This window comes from Sus scrofa, chromosome 7, assembly GCF_000003025.6.
Source record: "Sus scrofa isolate TJ Tabasco breed Duroc chromosome 7, Sscrofa11.1, whole genome shotgun sequence".
Classification (NCBI taxonomy): Eukaryota; Metazoa; Chordata; class Mammalia; order Artiodactyla; family Suidae; genus Sus; species Sus scrofa.
In genome coordinates, this window is record NC_010449.5 from 86,045,196 (window position 1) to 86,065,223 (window position 20,028).

Below are 20,028 nucleotides of genomic sequence, written 5' to 3' on the forward strand. Positions count from 1 at the left end.
TTAAAAAAAAATGAACCTTCCCTCTAAGGAAAAATAAATTTTATCAGTCACCAGCTCTTGAATACAGGAAAGGGGAAAACAAAATGGCAAGGGAAAACCAACTAAATCAATTCCATCAGTCCACACTGGGTAAGAGCAAGTTTCCAATTCTAAGCCTGGATCCAGAGTTCACAAAACATTTCAGTATACCATGCGATCAGAATATAAGTAAACATAGTAAGTTATTGTGATAAAATGTTTTGCAGAAAAATTAATCATAAGCTACATTTTGAGAAGCTGAAATTTATTGGGAAAATTAAATTCAGAGGTAAAAAAATAATGAGGATGATATATGCTATCATGTCAAAAGTAAAAATAATAAAAAAAAAAAAAAAAAAAAAAAAAAAAAATAAGCTAATTTGAGAAGCTGAAATTTATTGGGAAAATTAAATTCAGAGGTAAAAAAATAATGAGGGATGATATTACTGCTATCACTGCTCAAAAGTAAAAGTTACATGATTTCCACTGATTTAATAGTTAATGGATTATGAGAATAAACAAGATGATAGCCCCCAGACAGGAAGAGCAATGTAAGTGATACAAATATAATACTAACAGAACTTGGGGTGGGGGGGAACTCAAAATTTATTAATTTAAAAAACGTTTATCGATTTATCACCCATAATAATTCTGCCTGAATTCTCATTTTTAAATCTTTTTTTTTTTTTTTTGGCTTCACCTGAGGCATGTGGAAATCAAACCCATACCACCGTTTCAACCTGCCCCAAAGCTGTGGCAACGGCAGACTCTTAATCCACTGCATCACAAGGGAATGTCCCTGGTGTTTAATCTTAATTCAACCATTTTTGTTTCACTAAATGATTTTGCGACAGAACACCAGAATGGGACATTATCATCAAATTTCTTTCAAAAATAAAAAAATAAAATAAAAAAAGAAATTTATTTCATGAAGCTTAGAAAAATATGCTTTGTCTTGCCAGTAGAAAGCCAACAAAGCACTTGGAAGAACTTGCTGAGTTTATGTGGAGACTAAAGCTCAGTTGGTGACCCACTGCCCCATGGGTCTGACACCAGGCAGCCCTGATCTGCTGAGGCCAGTCAAGGCCCAGAATAATAAACTCAGTGATTCAACATTACCCAGACCTATGTAATAAGGTCTCTGATAAGACCAAAAGTCAAGGACAGCAAATACCAGCACTGCCACTGGGCACAAGGATGTCAACAGAGCCTGCTGCCATTTCTGAACTCATGAATGGCCAAGCATTTCATCATCTAGGGGTCTCGGCATCATCCTTAGTGACACCTGGTAATGTCTGAAACAACTGTATGTTCAGAGAACTAGACAAAATGATCTTTCAGGGTGGAAATCTAAAAACATCATTAAAAGCTTCAGCTTGGCAAACCTAAGGTAAACTGTATTTTGCCACAGTGCTATGAAATTAACTCTAAGAATACAAAATAAAATGAGTTTAAACAGATAAAAGGATTGAAAGGAACAATGTAAACTGAGTTATCTCAATGGCATCTCACATCACACAAAATGTACAAAGCAAATGGAAATGAGGGTTCAGCACTATCTATCAGGCTATCTTCTGAAGAGCTGGGAGATAATTTCAAGAGAATAGTTTAATTTACTTAACGTACAGTATAATTAATGAAAACTATACTAGTCTAAAAATTTAAATATAGACTGTTTTAATAAGATTTAGTTCCCCACTGTTTTAAGCAACAAATATTTTCAGCCATCTAATGTCCTTTCACTATGTTAGAGGAATTAATAAGATTATTTCTGTATATACACACTGAATTGTTTATGAATTGCCTATGGCTGCTTTCTGTCTATACAGCAATAAGGATCTATGACAGAGACCATAAAGTTGAAAATGTTTACTATAAGGTCCTTTAAGAAAAAGTTTGCTGCTTCTGCAATAGATAACTGTCAATTTATAACACTACATATACAAAAGGTATAGGGGCATAGTGGTGAACTTGTATTAATGCCACACCTCAGCCTAGATTTATTATTTCAGATTATTTCCCTGTTAATAACCTTCTATACTTAACAGATGTCTCTCAACAAAGTAGAAACAATTTTGTCTCTCAACAAAGTAGAAACAATTTTGATTAAATTTTCCAGATCTTGGGATTTTAGAAAAACAGAAGCTCACTCTACTGAGCAATAACAAAGAAGAAAATTAAATCAAAGCAGTGAAGGTGGTCTACTAGAAGTCACGTGATAAATATGTGATGGGAAAAGTGCAAAAAAAGTCACAGACCAGCCTAGACAGCAGAAGCAAAGGTAAAAAAATTCCAATACTAAGAGGTAAGCTCTCTGAATATACTCTACCAAACTGAGTTATTTTGTGAGGTGGATATGAGGTACACATTTGCACATGATAATCTTTATAAGCTAAATTCTTTGATCTAGTCATAACTTTTTCTATCTTAACAACAAATCCCATGCTTTGCAAAATAGTACCTACAAAGTGGCTCAGTGATGTATATCCATAATAAGTGTAGTAATCATATACATAGTCAAGGTAGGCTCCTGGTCAAAGCCACCATGCAGGCAAGTTGCTCAGATAGACTCTGCACAAAGGAAATGGCATTTCAGTTGGTTAAATAGAAGACTAACTTTTAGATGCTGAAAACAATGGCCTACCACAGGTGAGGAAGGCAAAGTTCAAAAGTTACCTGAGCAAACCAAATTCTCTTCTGTACAACAACATTTCTTTAGTGGATCATTTCCTTGAAAGGAACAAATGGTTCTGTAGAGCTGTAATGAACCTCAGGAACTACACTAAGGGTAGGGAAAATACTTCACTGAATTTGTCATCCACACAGCAAGCTCAGACAGAAAGGAAGGTAAATCTTGACTCCTTAACTAATGGGTTCCCTTTTTACATATGCATCTTCGTAAAAAATAATTTTTTAAAAAATGTTTGAAAACGTTTTAAAAACAAAGTTTGCCAAGAGAAAAAGCTCTCTTACACACACACACAAACACACATACACACTGCATCTTTAACTCCAATCCACCCTTCAATAAGTAATCCAAATGGCCACATGGAAAACTTTGGAAGACACTATTTGATTGATCATTTCTAATGGAAAAATTAATTCAAAGTTCCTCTCTTCAACTATGAAAGCAAGATATCTAAAACTTTTTTTTTCCAAAATGTAGCCCATGCTGGGTAGAATGACACAGTTGCTTACAGCAACAAAAAATCAATTACTACCATTTAGGAGTCCAAATTCCTACTGTCCACTTCAGTAGCCAAGTACAAAGGGCAAATCCTAGGTAACCATTCACTGATGGAAACTATGCACCATATCATTTTTCTAGATAACGAACACATATGTTCCCATATTGCCTCAAGATTCCTACTATATAGGATGCTTCTACCTAATCTCAATGGTGCTATGAAGAATATACTGTTTCTCTTAGAATTTGAAGTTCAAAGGACAGTGGCCTTGGTCACAGAAGACCAGAAATTGATCTCAGTCCATTCACTTGTTAACCATGGGATAAGGGACACATTTTCATCTTCTCTCTTAAGACAGCATATTCTTAACACAATCTAAGGCTGAACATATCCAGTGTATCAAAAAGATTATATATGGGAAAATAATAGGAAAATTAAAAAGTAATATACATGAAAATTCTCTTACCTATTCCAGAAAACAAAAATAATAATTGATACCCGTGTTTCTAAACTTTTATACATTATCTGTTTTATAGCAGTACTCTGAAAAGCACATTTTATAAACACATGGGCTTATGCTAATACATGACAGACAGGGTATTCATTACAGAATGTAGAGTAGAATGTTTAAAAAGAAAACGGACGACTGCCCCCATCATCAGGAAGGTGACTACTACTGACTTACAAGGCTCTACAGAAGGAACAGAGGACCCAGAAAATAGGATAGAGAAAAGAAAGCAATGGACAGGGTGGGAAGGGTGGAGTATGAAAGAATGAGCAATGTGGGGAGACATGAAGAACCCTCTAATGCAGTGCTTCTCAGCTGGTGGTGCTTCTGCATCCCTGGAGGACATTAGGCAATATTTGGAGAAGCTTTTGGTTGTCGCACCTGAGGAAGGGAGTCACTCCTGGCAGGTGCTGGATAGCAGCCAGGTACACTGCTAAGTATCATATAATGCAAAGGAGAGCCCCCTTACAAAAAATAACTATCCAGCCAAAAATGTCCACAGTGCTAAGGCTGAGAAACTCTGCTCTAAGGCAGAGGAAGGAGGGGTACAGAAGGGCCTCCTCTCTCTGAAGCACTGCAGTGAGGATGCCTGCGGAAAAGGAAATAGTGTAAGCTTGCTCTACTAGCAGCTGTCGTGAGAACAGCACAGTCAGAGTGGTCAAGTTTCTCTATCGTCTTCTGAAGAGCCTTAAACTATTCTTCAAAAATAAAAGTGGGAATTCCCATTGTGGCTTAGACGGTTAAGAATCTGACTAGTAAGCCTTAAACTATTCTTCAAAAATAAAAGTGGGGGAACCTCCATATGCCGTGGGAGTGGCCCAAGAAATAGCAAAAAAAATAAAAATAAAAAAATAAATAAATAAATAAATAAAAGTGGGAATTCCCATTGTGGCTTAGAAGGTTAAGAATCTGACTAGTAACCATGAGGATGAGGGTTTGATCCCTGGCCTTGCTCAGGAACCGGTGTTGCTGTGAGCTGTGGTGTAGGTCGCAGATACAGCTTGGATCCTACATTGCTATGGCTGTGGTATAGGTCAGTAGCTGCAGCTGATCAAACCCCTAGCCTGGGAACTTACATATGCTGCATGTGCGGCCCTAAAAAGGCAAATAAATAAATAAGAAAAAAAAAAAAAAAAACAGCCATAGACAAATGAAGACAGGATTTGTTGTTAGAAGGCCTGTCTTATAAAAATACTAAAGGAAGCCCTCTGGCTAAAAGAAGTGACACATGATGGCAACCTGAATCCACATGAAGAAAGGAAGCATTGGATAATAAAATGGACAAATACAAAAGACTCTATAAATATATTTTTCTTTTTTTAATTTCCTTAAAAACACAGCTTGAATAAAGCGATAATTATAAAATAGTATACTTAGATTATAACACAAAGGAAGTAAAAATGGAGCTATGCAGAAAAGTTGCAGTATTTTACCAGAATTAAATCAGTATTAATCTTAATATTGTGATAAGAAGCATATACTAAAAAACCTTAGAGCAACCACTAAAAAAATAAACTTAAAAAAAATCAAGTAACAGGAAAATCTAAATGGCACACTAACAAATATTTGTTGAAGCAAAAGAAGGCAGTAAAGAAGGGAAAAAAAGGAACAAAAAACATATTTCAATAATTTTTTTAAATAAATAAGACAAAGGCAAAATAGCAGACATAAATCCAACCATATCACTACTTATATTAAATGTAAATGAATTAATAAATACTCCAATCAAAAGACAGATTTTCTGACTAGAGAAAAAAGAGCCAGCTATATGTTATCTATAAGAAACATATTTTAGACTCTAAGAAAGAAATAGATTGAAAGTAAAACAATGGAAAATAGTATACTCTGCAGGAGCTATAGTAATACCAAAATAGACCTAAGGAACAAGAAATATTATTGAGAGGGACATTTCATAACGACAAAGGTCGATACACAAGAATGTTTAACAAAAACAAGTGTGCACACACCTACTAACAGAACCCCAAAACTGACAGAAGTGGAAGAAGTAGATCATATTCAACGAGTATAGTTAAATATCAAAATACTTCATTCTCAATTACTTATAAATCTGAAGTCAGCAAAGACACAGAAGGCTGGAACAAGACTACAACCAAACAGACTTAATGGACACTTACTGAACTCTACCCAACAAAACCAGGATAAACGTTATTCTTCTAAGTACACATGAACATTCTCCAATATAGAAAACATAACAGACCATATAACAAGTAACAATTCATTTAAAGCATATTCTCCAAGACAAAAAAAAGTAAATTACAAATTATTTGGGAAATACCCAAATTATTGGAAATTAAACGCACTTAAAAAAATACATGAGGAAATCACAAGAGAAATTCAAATAGGTGAAATTTAGATTAAATAGACATTCTTACAAAACTAACTAAACTAAGTTAATACGAAATAGATAACTAGAATCAGAATTCATCATTGAAAATTCTCCCACAGGAGTTCTGCTGTGGTGTATGGGTTAAGTATCTGACTACAGCAGCTCAGGTTGCTACAGAGGTGTGGGTTCAAGCCCCAGCCTAGAGCAGTGGGTTAAAAGGATCTGGCTTTGCTGCAGTTGGGCATAGACTGCAGCTGTGTCTCAGATTCAGTTTCTGGCCTGCAAACATCCTTATGCCATGGATGAAACTAATTCCCCACAAAGATTAGCTATGGCTCACAAGGCAACACTACTGAATCCTATCAAATATTTTAAAACAGAAATTACACAAATCTTAAATTGTTTCAGAAAATGGAGCGAATACTCTGCAATTCATTCTATGATTCCAATATTAAAGCCAGGAAAATATCACTAAAACATAAAACCAAAAAAAACTAGAGACTACCATACCTCAGAAACATAGATGGATGGAGTTCCTGTTGTGGCGCAGCAAAACAAATCCGACTAGGAACCATGAGGTTGTGGGTTCAACCCCTGGCCTTGCTTAATGGGTTAAGGATCCCAGCATTGCCGTGAGCTGTGGTGTAGGTCGCAGGCCCGGCTTGGATCTGGCGTTGCTGTGGCTCTGGCATTAGACCCCTAGCCTGGGAACCTCCATATGCTGAGGGTGCAGCCCTAAAAGGACAAAAGACAAAAAGAAAAGAAAAGAAAAGAAACAAAGATGGAAAAAAATCTTTAACAAGATATTAACAAACTGAATCTAGCAACACATAAAAAGGATTCAACATCATGACCAAGTCAGATTTACCCCAGGAATGAAAAATTGGCTTAATATCTAAAAAGTAACTAATATAATATACCATAACAGTAGAATAAAAAACAAAAACCACATGATCTGTTCAACAGGTACAGAAAAACAGCAAGTGACAAAATCCAACACCCATTTATTATTTAAAAAACTCTCAAAACCTAGGATACAAGAAAACTTCTTCAAATTGATAAAGGGTATCTACAAAAATTCTCTAACATTCTACTCCCACAAATTCTAATTCAATGTGAAGGCTCTAACCAGTACAATGAGGCAAGAAATAAAAGGCATCCACCTACATTGGAGAAATGAAGAATTACAGTCTTCATTTAAAGATGTGATTCTAGGAGTTCCCGTCGTGGGGCAGAGGAAACAAATCCGACTAGGAACCATGAGGTTTCGGGTTCGATCCCTGGCCTGCTCAGTGGGCTAAGGATCTGGCATTGCCGTGAGCTGTGGTGTAGGTCGCAGATGCAGCTCAGATCCATGTTTCTGTGGCTGTGCCATAGCCCGTCAGCTACAGCTCCAATTAGACCCCTAGCCTGGGAACCTCCATATGCCACAGGTATGGCCCCAAAAAGACAACAGACAAAAATAAAATAAAGATGTGATTCTAATAAAGCACTATATAATCTAGATTACTTTAAAAAAAATTAAAAACCTCTTCCACTCATAAGATAACTGAATTTAAAAATTTCAATTTGAACATTTTTCAAATTTCAAATTTGGCAAAAGATTTGAACAGACATTTCATCAAAGACATACAACTGGCTAATGAACACATGAAAAGATGTCCAACATTATTAGTCATTATAGAAATTTAAGTCAAAACAAAAATGAGATGCCACTCTATACCCACCAGAATCTTTTGGATTCTAAACAATACACCAAGTTTTGATGACAATATAGAGAAACTAGAAAATCCAAACATTTCTGATGTGAATGCAAAATGGTACAGTCTCTTTGGAAAATTATTTCTCTTTGAAAAGTTATTTCTTAAGAAGTTAAATATACATGCTTTCCAAACAACCTGGCAATTCCACTCCTAAATATCTAATAGCATGTCCACACAAAGACAAACTAGCCCTAAACTGAAGCAGTCCAAACATCCATCAACTGGTAACTGGCTACGTATACAATGGTATACCACTCCATTATAAGAGGTAACTCCTGATAAACTCTGTAACATGAGCAAATATCAAAAATATTATGCGAAGTAAAAGAACCCAAAAATAGAAACACTACTTAACAGGATTCCATACAGAAGAAATTTCTAGAATTCTAGAAAAGGTAAATCCCTAGAGATGAAAGCTAATTAGTGAATGCCAAAAAGCTAGAAGTTGAAGCAGAGGTTAACTACAAACAGGAAAGAGGAAAATATTCTACAAGTACATTATGGTAGAGTTCCCATTGTGGCTCAGGGGTAATGCCTGACTAGCATCCGTGAAGACATGGGCTTGATCCCTGGCCTCGCTCAGTGGCCTAAGGACTGACTTGGTGTTGCCGGAGCTGTGGTATAAGTCACAGACACAGCTTGGATCTGGCATTGCTGTGGCTGTGGTGTAGGCTGGCAGGTACAGCTCCAATTCCACACCTAACCTGGGAACTTCCATACACCAAGAGTACAGTCCTAAAAAGACAAAAAATAAAATAAAATAAATTAGAAAGTACATTATGGTGATGGTCGCACAATTCTATAAACTTACTAAAAACGTATTGATTTGTGAACTTAAACGGTGCATTTTTTGGTATGTAAATTATATCCCAACAGGGTGTTTAAAAAATAATTAACAGCATGTGGAGAAAGGGACCATTCCTCTATGTTGCTCATGGCACCCAAAATGCCTTGCTCAGTTTATGGCATGTAGTAGGCACTCAAGTCTTTTCTAAATTAAAAAAAAAAAAAAATGTGGCATATTTACCTTTCAAGTTGACATCTCTTAATTGAACTGTTTACTGTAATGGCAACATGCGCCATTGATAAAGTAAACAAGAGCCTTACTACTTTTGCTTTTTTGGTTTTTTTTGTCTTTTTGCCTTTTCTAGGGCCACTCCCGTGGCATATGGAGGTCCCCAGGCTAGGGGTCTAATTGGAGCTGTTGCTGCTGGCCTACGCCAGAGCCACAGCAACATGAGATCGGAGCCTCGTCTGCGACCTACACCACAGCTCGTGGCCACGCCGGATCCTTAACCCACTGAGCAAGGCCAGGGATCAAACCTGCAACCTCACGGTTCCTGGTTGGATTTGTTAACCACTGTGCCACAACGGGAACACCCAAGCCTTGCTACTTTTGAATGCATAATTTAATGAGATGGGATGAACAAGGAAATAAGTGATGCCATTTAGAAAATAAAACAGGGTACAGATGATAAGCATAAAAAACTTTAGGTTCAGTGGTCCGAGAATACCTCTAAAAGGAGTGGTCATATAAGCTGAGGCTAAGAAGTGACCAGCCATATAAAGATAAGGAGGAGGAAAAAAACGTTCCAGACAAAAAGAATAGCAATGGCTTGGCATGTCAAAGGAACAGAAAGATGGCCAGAATGGTCAAAGCACAATGAACGAGGAGAAAGGGGTATGGGATGGGAGTCAAAGTAGGTAGGGTACTCCATCGAACATCACTGGATAATTTTAAGTTTCATGAAATGTGCAAACCATCTCTCCCATAAAAATCTTTTCAGTAAAGACACTCCACAATTGTCTAAGAAGATCTAAAGCTGATGCTTTTCTTATCAAAATTATAATTTAAAATATTTTTTAATGCTGTCAGACTGTGTACCTTGTATACTTCAATTATATCAAACATCTTATGGCAACAGTGAGGAGGTATGACGTTTCCTATTTACCAATTATTTCCACCAAAGCATTAAATGATTCAAATGTTTGGCAGACAATATGCTTTCCTCCCTAACAGAATGGTTTCTGAGCTTTCTATTTCTATCATTTGTTATGAAACATTTCACTACATTTGTTGCTGCCTCAAGTTCAATGCTTTGCTTTCCCCAAACCATGCCATCCGTTTTCCCTAAGGTCTCCTAAAAAAAGTTAAAAAGCATTGGCATTTCAGACAGTCTAGCATCTTTTGAAATACATAGGAAGGAGCTTACTTCTCCGGCATAATAAAGTGCAGCAAGGACCAGAGCTCTTTGAGGGAATTCTGAAGAGGGGTCCCCGTAATCAGGAGCCTATGGTTGGACTTGAAATCAATCAGAGTTTTATACAATAAAGAGTCATCATTCTTCAACCGATGGGCTTCATCCACTCCCAGAAAGGCCCAGTTAATACTGCCCAGCACAGTCTAAAGCAAAAACAAAACAGAACGAGCCACCAGGTCAGAAGGGAACCCAAAAGTACTTGCAAGTGTTAATTATCTCTGTACAAATACCATCACAAAGGCATACATAGACACATTTACTCTTCACTGACTTAAAGTATATCAGGACTCTTCTGTTTATTCTATTAGTTGCCAAATTGGTGTCTACTCAAAAGAGCAGGTCATCATCTAAAAGGCATGGGGGGGGGTGGCAAGAGGGAGGTCTCTTATGCCAGGTATTGCTGCATGCCTCAAAGCAAAAACACAAAAATGGTATGCTGGGCAAAAACACCACAAAACAACAAATGATTTTGCAGCCTCTCCTTAATTAAGATTCTCCTCTGTCTATTCTCCACCCCACCCCTGAAGCACAGAAACACCAAGAGCCACCAAACTGAACTTCTGTACACTTATTACCAGCAACAGGCTTACCCTCCACATACATTTCTTACTAGATGGTAGAAAGGAGATAATTTAAAGAGGTTCATTTTTCTGTCCTCCTCACAGAAACCATTCACAACATGTGTTCTGGAGAAATCCTTAACAATATGATGGGAAATCTTTGAGATTAACACTCAATACCAGTTTCCAATGACTGACTGGAATCTCTGGTAAGTTACTGGCCTCAATGCCCTTTCACCCTCTTTAATTCAAGTGGCTTAGGTGACCCAAGGTCCCCTTCAACTATAAGGTTCTGTTCATTTTTTCATAACCTTAATATTCTTCATGGATTTATTTTGTTGTTCATTTGTTTGCTTTTATAAAGAAAGAAAAATAACATGGCAAGTAGGAAGCAAAGACCCTACCATTTGGATACGTCATACTCCAAAATTTAGCCTTTTAGTTACCAATTACATACCTTATCTTTTAAGAGAATCTCATATGTTGTTATAAGTGCATTGAACTTCAGCCGTTTGGTCTGAGAGTGAATCCATTCATATTCTCGTATCTATAAGAAAAAAAAAATGGTAATTAAGATACAATATCTACTTTTACCTTTATCACCAAAGTTTTATGATAGATACAACAGAAATACACCAAATAAAAATAAAGCTGATTAGAATTTAATGAATACTGTATACACTCTAAATTGACCTAAGCAACCAAAGCATAAAGCAATAAGTGTTAGAATTAAAAGATCTATCACTGAGCAGCAAAAACTTTATTGCCAGAATTCAAAGTGTTGTCTCCCCTTGCCCCCCCAATACATTTGACAAAAAAATGTAATTCAGCAGCAAATAAACCATGGCAACTTGAATTTTTCCAGGGTTCTCAAAGAATGAGAATTTTTAGAAGGAAATATAATTTGATTACTCTTTAAGTAAGGCATATTTTTATTAATAAATAAATTTATTTCTGACTTCTAGCTTGGTCAGAAATTTCGTTAATCATACATCAGAAAGACGTGGCCCCCAAGAAAAGAAAGGGAGCCTTATAGGATGAAAATATAATTTATTTGAAAGAGAATAAAGTAAAGGAATACGAAGACTGACACTCATACTGAAGAATAGCGTATATAACTGGATGCCCAGCAAGCACAATGGCCCATGACAACGCTCCTGCAGTTTGGCTGTCAAGTTAGGAACTGGAGAGCAGGTCAAGGAGTGCTGTACGTGATCACCATCAAATAGGAAAAAAAGAACAAAGAAAAGGAGTACAGGAAAGAAAAGAAAATGTCCCTGATGCCACAATTTTTCAGAGTTTATTTTCTTTGTCTTCACCTTTAAATGCAGTGCTTAAAGCCATTTTGCATTACCTACAAATCTTTTTTTTCAATGGTTAACAAGGGGATTAAGAAGCTTAAGAACTACTCTAATACCTAGAAACTCAAAATTACAGCAATGAAATCTGCCAGAATTTAGGTTAGACAATTTTAAAGAAAATATTTAATAAAAATTTTAATTGGCACGATAATATATGACATAACACCTCTCTCAAAGGTTTAAGGATTCCTGATGACTTGCGCTTATTATAAGCAATCCCCTAGAAACAGTTTACTCAACATACATACAGTGGTGAAAAGGCAAAGGTCTGGGACTGGACACGCTTTGTCCCAACCCCAGCTCTGCCACCTTCCAGCTGGCCTGGGGATAAGTGTTAAACTCTGAGTTAATTTCTTCATCAGTAAGTTGGAAAGTATATCATCTACTTTGAAGACTATCGAGAAGACTACAGGTAATAGATACAAAACACCTAGCATACAGCACTTTTTAAAAGTAAGTCATTATCAAGAAAAGATCTGTAAAACAAAGATAAACTTAAGGTCATGTGTTCTAAGCTCCTGATGATCAAGTGAACATTGATATCAGACAAATAATTCTCATTTCTGCAGCTCTGAAATGGCTCATTGTCTTTTTACTCTTTGTTTTTTGGGGGTTTTTTTTTGTTTTGGTTTTTTTTTATCTTTTTTAGGGCTGCACTCACGGCATTTTGGACTTCCTAGGCCAGGGACTGAATCAGAACTGCAGCTGCTGGCCTACACCACAGGCCAAGCAACGCCAGATCCTTAACTCAATGATGAGGCCAGGGATTGAACCCACATCCTCATGCATAACTAGTCAGGTTCGTTACCCCTGAGCCACAATGGGAACTTCTTATTCCTTTCTTAAAAGTTACACATCCTCATCATCTTAAAAGGTTAGAAAACAAACTCTAAGAACTCAATTATTTTCGGTAATATCTCTGCTCATATAGCAAAAACAACATTCACATTCCACAAGGTATTAACTCTATCTTATAATCTTTCATAAACAAAGCAGATTTGAAAGTACAGAGGACAGAGAGAAGAAAAACTTAATACTGCAATCCAACTCAAGAGAGATTCCCATTCATGTATGCTGTTTCTTTTCTTTACATAGTAAGCATATGTTTTAAAGACTATCTGAAATGTATTTCTGTGATACACAAATCTTCCAATAGCAGGTGCATAGCACAGTGTCAGAATCATAATTTTACTAAACACTATAACGGCTTTAGGTCAATTTCCAAAATACATTTATAACATAGATTCTATCCCAATTCTTTTTGTTTACACACCGTATTTCTGCTCATCAGGTCACCTATGTAAACCACTACGTTAATCTCTGGTGCCCAGATTTCAAACTCCCTCTGCCATGAGGTGAGGGTGGATAAAGGGACGACTATAAGAAAGGGGCCATACAGCTGGTGTTGGTGGAACAGGTAGGAGAGGAATGATATGGTCTGGATGGTCTTTCCTAGGCCCATTTCATCAGCAAGGATTACACTGTTACTTCTGCAGAAAAAAAAACAAACAAACAAACAAATCATTAGTTCTCAAAAAAAACATATGAGCACAAACAGCAGTGGCATCAGTGCCTCATGATGTCACTGACAAGACCCTGGGTGTGAGCCTCAAATGTCTTCCTCTCATCTGCAATTAAGTCTCCTACATAAGATGCTAATAGAAGCTTAAAGAGCAGAATAACAAGTATCTAAGTATAATCAAAATTTGGATTACAGAGTTCCTGCTGAGAATCAGCAGGTTAAGGATCTGACACTGTCTCATGAGGATGTGGGTTCTATCCCCAGTTTCACTGAGTTAAGGATCCAGTGTTGCCACAAGCTACAGTGTAGATCACAGATACAGCTCAGATCTGGCATTGCCGTGGCTGTGGTGTAGGCCTCAGCTGCAGCTCCAATTTGACCCCTGGCCTGGAATGTCCATATGCCCCAGGTGCAGCTGTAAAAAGAAAAAAAAAATTTGGATTACTACAAGAGCCTATTCAGACTACATTTTTTATCTTGCATTTTGGTCTTTTACATCTATGCAGTGTAAATACAGAGAAGGCACGTTCTGTTATACTGGTGTATACAAGCATGTGACCTTGGGTTCCATCAATACAGAAAGCAAGGGCAGACGAGTTATCCCCACTGCTAGTGAACCCTACAGCCTGACAGTCACGAGCCCTTGTTCAAACTGCCCACACATTCCACTGCATGCCCCTGGGCTGTTTAATGTTACCTATACTACTCCCTAGACCTACGTGCTGCAGGTACACAGAGCTTATTTGAAACATACTAGTAGTCTACAGCAGAAGTAGGCTGCCAATCAGATCTCTGAATCCCACCCTAAAACTACTGAAGCCGATATCTGAGAAAGGGCTCAGGAAGCTGTATTTCTGGGTTTTGGCTGGGTTGGGGGGGTGGCTGCATCGTCAGCATGCCTAAATTCCTGGGCCAGGGAATGAACCCGAGCCACAGCAATGACACCACCAGATTCTGAGCACAAGGAAACTCCAGGAATCTATATTTTTAAAACATACTTCTAGTTATTGTGTTAGAGGTATATTCTTTGAACCATACTTTGAGAAATACTGCTCTGGGAGACAGGCTGAATTTCAGCAGTATACTAATAGGAAAGGACTGCCCAAATACAAGAAAAAAAATTAATTTAATTAACACTTAAAAAGAAATAGCCAGAATTGGGCAAGTATATTCACAAAATAGAAAATAGCCCATTTGGCAGGAAATCAGGAATGCATATGTGACATAAAGTTACAAACGTTAAAAAGGTCCCTGAAAACCAGGCCATATAAGGTTTACATACATACAACACGAGCTTTATCAATGGACCAGAGAGAACAAACGTAATAGTCAAGTTAAAGACAACTTAATTGATTAGAAAAACTAGACATTTAATTCACCAAGAAGAGACTGATTGCTTTGAGTAATTTTCTTCCTATTTCTTTCTTCTTTTTTTGCCTTTTAGGGCTACACCCACAGCACATGGAAGTTCCCAGGCTAGGGGTCCAATCGGAGCTGTAGCTGCAGGCCTACACCACATCCGTAGCAACATCAGATCTGAGCCTCATCTCCAACCTATACCACAGGCTCAGAGCAATGCCAGATCTCTAACCCTCTGAGCAAGGCCAGGGATCAAACCCTCAACCTCATGGCTCCTAGGCAGATTAGTTTCCACTGAGCCACGATGGGAACTCCTCCTTCCTATTTCTCTCACCTTTTCACAACACTGGGTAGGAAACGGGGTTAATTTTCTCAACATTTCCTCTCCCTAGTAAACTACCACCATCTGTTTGTACACATGAAAGTAAATTAGGATTAATCTGCCTGTTTTTCTGAGACTAGACCAAAACAGCACATTACTTAATCTAAGGTTCCCCTGGCCTAGCAGCTGTCTGGGCCCTTTTCAGCTGATGCTGAATTAGTTTAAAGTAGAAAATGCTGGCTCAGAACTCCTATATGAAACATAGCATGACTCTGGACAAGAGCTCCTAAGAGCCCTCAACTGTAAAATAAGAACGTTAGCTTTGCAACTTCTCATGGCTCCACCTAGCTTTCTAACCAGCCTTTAGAAGATCCGGTCTCACTGATCTCTGAAAGAAAAACAGTTTTCAAGCAATTTAGAACATTTACATCAGACCTCCATTCTCAGTCATAGAAACTGAATCCCCTCAAGATCTCGGATTCGCACATTCAATGTTAAAAACTACATGAGTTTTTACAAGATAAAGAGTAATAGTTCAATCGAGAAAGTCATTGTAAAAGTGTCTCCATGACTAAAAAATATCTTTTCAGCACTGAGAAAGAAGTTCACGTTTTTATTTTCAGGCTGTAGTCTATTTCTGAAATAAGAAATCTTGCTTTACCATGAAACACTGAAGAAATTAAGAGTCTGCATATGGGGAAGGAATTTGTAGACACACAATAAAGGTACTTTGCACACAGGATGCTCCATGAGGACAGGGAAATCCTTTCTTTTCTTGCTTAAATTCTCAAGGCCTGTATGAGTCCCTGATGCACAGTAATTAGGGGGGATTTAAATTTGCAATTGAATTTGATGAATAAAATTTATAAGTACATCCTCAAAGAACCGTTAAACCTCAAGTGCTATTATCGTGCCCCCCCCATAAGACTAAGGTGAACTTGTCACAAAAAGTAAAGGATACTTTCACAAGTTCAACAGAGAACTTTCTCTACCTAGGATGACCTATACAGCAACTGCAGGACAAGGGATCACACTTCTCAGCACTACCACATGCAATTTCCAGTTTCCCTGGTCTAGAAAGAAAAATAAACGGGAAAAAAGACATTTTCTTTTTTTTTTTCTGAGAATAACTCCTTCCACACCAAAGATTTGGGCAAATTATCCTGCTACTTATACTCATGAATAACACAGTATGACATAGGTCTCCGGCTATGCCAAATTACCCCCTAAATAACTAAATAACAAAGTATTCTTTACTTCAGGCTAAAGTGGTATTACACATACATAAAGAGTCCCAGAAGTGACTTCTCTCAATCACATAATTTAATTCTATAATATACAATAGGAAGAAGTTATTCTTTGCATCCAACAAGAAAAGAAAAAAGTCAAAAATAGTAAAGAAAATTTCAAACATATTTTTCCACCTACTTGCACCAGGAGTGAGCAAGCCAGTTGAGACCTTCTAGCTGATAATCTCGGAGCTCCAGATTCTCTCCTCCTAAATATGCTGGCTGTTTCTTTAAAGCCACAAATCGTGGTCTCTGCTTCAGAGCCTGAAAAACAAAATATGACAAAGCCCAGGTCTGAAGAAAACCTTCTTCCCTCTTTCTATGTTAAATGCTAGCCATGATTCCTGTGCTCTACACAAAAGCATAAGAATTCAAATTTTACAGCTGAATCACCAACCCCACCCAACCAACCATGAGCTGCTACGTCCCATGGCCAGATTGCATCGGAAATATTTTTTAGTTATTGCTCTTTTCCAGAAATAAGTTTGTGAACATCATTAAATAGCACTTACTTTACATTAGCTCCACTGTACAGCAGTAAGTCTCCTATTTTCACCTCTATGTTACCTTATTCTAAACAGCACAAAACAATGCCTCTGGGAAAGTCTGTATATGCTAAATGCAGCAGAACTTTACCATACAGCATTTGTAAATTCTGAAATGCAGCCCACCTACCTTGAACCCCCAACTGTGTGAGTTTGGTTTTCTGAAGGAAAGGATGCTGCTTTCACCTCCAGAGGTGTGAAGAATTGGCAGTCTAGTAAAGCCATGCCTCTATGGTTTGCACAAAATGTGGATTCTGTGGCCAAATCAGTTTGGGAAACAATGGATTAAAAAGTTATATAAATTTCATTACTCATGACTTTCCAAAGTCTAACATGCTTGTATATGCAGTGAACTTACAGGAGAAATTCATTCAGGAATGCTTCCCAAAGTTATTTGGCCACAATAGTCTTTTCTCAGGGAGCATTTCTCTGAAGATTAGCATTCTATAGAATTAGTGCCTTATTATGAGAAGTATCATCCTAATAATGTATTTGATAAGGTAATTATGGATAGTTTCAGCTCTCCTCTGTGAGCACCTGGCAGTAAATGAAATCAGATGCCTCACTCTCCCCACCAAAAACTGGTTGTCCACTTTCACCAAGTCTCCCCATGATGCTCCTCCCATCCGGTCCTTCCACCCACTGCTACTCCCCTGGTCCTCACACTACTTCTTCCTTCATGGGCATCTTCCTGGTGGGACCTTCTGGCTTTGAAGACTGATTGTGTGATGTCTCCTATACAATGCATTAGATGAAGCTTTTTCTTTTTCCTTCTTCTTCTTTTTTTTTTTTTTTTTTTCCTTAGGAGCCGCACCAGAGGCATATGGAAGTTCCCAGGCTAGGGGTTGAATTGGAGCTGCAGCTGCCGGCCTATACCACAGCCACAGCAATGTCAGATCCTGGCTGCGTCTGCGACCTATACCACAGCTCGGGCACCACCAGATCCTTAACCCACTGAGCGAGGCCAAGGATAAAATCCGCATCTTCATGGATCCTAGTTGGTTGGGTTTGTTAACCACTAAGCCACCAAGGGAACTCCAAATGAAACTTTCTAAATGAAATACTATTTCCTGCCTGCTGCTCTACTCAGGAGGGTGAGCTTATTATTAATATCCATAGGATAAAGTCAAAGTACCCTTCAAGATATTCAAGATACACACACTCTGAACTGCCAATATCACCTCCCTCTCTTCCAACCCCGAAGTCTGGAAGTCCTCCTACTGCTATAAGAATATCTCTCTTTTTTTGGCTTTTTGGGGCCACACCTGCAACATATGGGAATTCCCAGGCTAGGGATGGATTTGGAGCTGCAGCTGCTGGCCTTCACCACAACCATAGCAATGCCAGATCCAGCTGCATCTTCGACCTACGCAGCAGCCTGAGGAATTGCCAGATCCTTAACCCACTGAGCGAGGCAAGGGATCCAACCAACATCCTCACAGACACTTATCTGAGCTTCTTTAATCTGCTGAGCCACAATAGGAACTCCAAAAATATCTTTCTCTTGATATCTTTCATGGAAGGGCAATAACCTCAGACCCCTTTTGCTGTCTATCCAGCTCCAATCTATTCTTCAAGGATCATGGCACTTTAAATGCCATGATTTCCTCTTGTTTTACAACCCCTTCAGGAGTTCAGGTCATGGTGCAACAGAAACGAATCCAACTAGGAACCATGAGGTTTTGGGGTTCAATCCCTGGCCTCGATCAGTGGCTTAAGGATCCGGCACTGCCACGAGCTGTGGTACAGGTTGCAGACACGGCTCGAACCTGGCGTTGTTGTAGCTGTGGTATATAGGTCAGAAGCTGTAGCTCCGATTAGACCCTTAGCCTGGGAACTTCCATATGCCACGTGTGCAGCCTTTTAAAAAGACAAAAAACAAACAAACAAAAAAAAACCTTCAATGATTCCTGGAGCTCAGTGACTTCTACCTCTGTACATACTCTTTATCACACTCACTGACCTCCAACTACACACTGCTTTTCACAGAACGGCTTGGAGCCGTGGATTTGAATGGCGACTTTTCAGAAACAGACCCTGTATCTCACACATACTTTTACTGCCAAGGACCCAAGCATACCTTTACACAGGGAATGAATTCCAACGAAAGAAAAGGAACTGTACAGGGAATGAATTACAACAAAAGAAAGAGATCTGCCTATATAGTTTCTAACCTGGAATTCAGAGACACTCTCCTTTCCTGTCACCTCTCTTCAAAGTGCTTAAACGCTTTCAAGTATTCTCCATAGTTACCTCTAGTTAGACATACCTAACTCTGTAAACAGTAAGATTAAAGAAGTCAGAAAAGCCATTATATAATTCATCCTCTCCTTTTGTTTTAATTATTCTTTTATTTTTCAGGCCACACTTGCAGCATATGGAAGTTCCCAGCTAGGGGTCAAATCAGAGCTGTAGCCGTCAGCCTACACCACACCCATAGCAACTTGGGACCCGAGCCACATCTGTGACCTACACCACAGCTCATGGCAACACCAGATCTTTAACCCACTGAGTGGGGCCAGGGAGCGAACCTGCATTCTCAGGGATACTAGTCAGGTTCATTACCGCTGAGCCATGAGGGGAACTCCCTGTTTTAATTATTTTCCTTTGATGTCAAGGTTAAGTCAGCTTCTTTCACTTCAAAATGGGAGTTAGCATTTACTTTTGCAGTGTTTTATCTTCCCAACATTTATGTGGCCAACGCTTTGTAGCAATATACCTTTCCCCTGAAAATTCAAAAGCCAGCAATCACCACACCTTGCATTCTCTTGTTGGGATGGTTTTTGAATTATTCCGACTATGGAAGCTGTCAATGCAGCTCTGGAATTTCTTTCCAATCAAGGCTTCATCTTCCCAGCTGCACTCTGAATAGGGCAGTCCCATCCATTTGCATAGATACTCAGGTTCATTTGATGGTGCCGGCTTCCGACTGTGAGCTATTTCACATATAAAAATTTATAGATCAGCAACTGTCAATCAAAGGAG

The 20,028-nt window shown here is 38.3% G+C and overlaps 1 protein-coding gene across 9 annotated transcripts in view; it reads right to left on the minus strand.

Moving 5' to 3' along the window:
• CHD2 (chromodomain helicase DNA binding protein 2) overlaps positions 1-20,028 on the minus strand; it is a 127,128-nt gene that overhangs the window by 64,437 nt on the left and 42,663 nt on the right. For 8 of the 9 annotated variants that reach the window (XR_002345976.1, XM_021099370.1, XM_005666295.3 and 5 more), the window contains 5 exons: positions 19,801-19,979; positions 16,638-16,762; positions 13,280-13,496; positions 11,103-11,192; positions 10,038-10,228 (listed from right to left, as the gene is read on the minus strand). Coding sequence is in view for 8 of the 9 variants with exons in the window: in XM_021099370.1 (XP_020955029.1) it covers positions 10,038-10,228; positions 11,103-11,192; positions 13,280-13,496; positions 16,638-16,762; positions 19,801-19,979 (802 nt within the window). In the remaining variant the exon portion in view is untranslated. Of the gene's footprint in view, positions 1-10,037; positions 10,229-11,102; positions 11,193-13,279; positions 13,497-16,633; positions 16,763-19,800; positions 19,980-20,028 lie in introns of those variants that run through there. The other variant, XM_013978275.2, reaches the window with a different exon arrangement.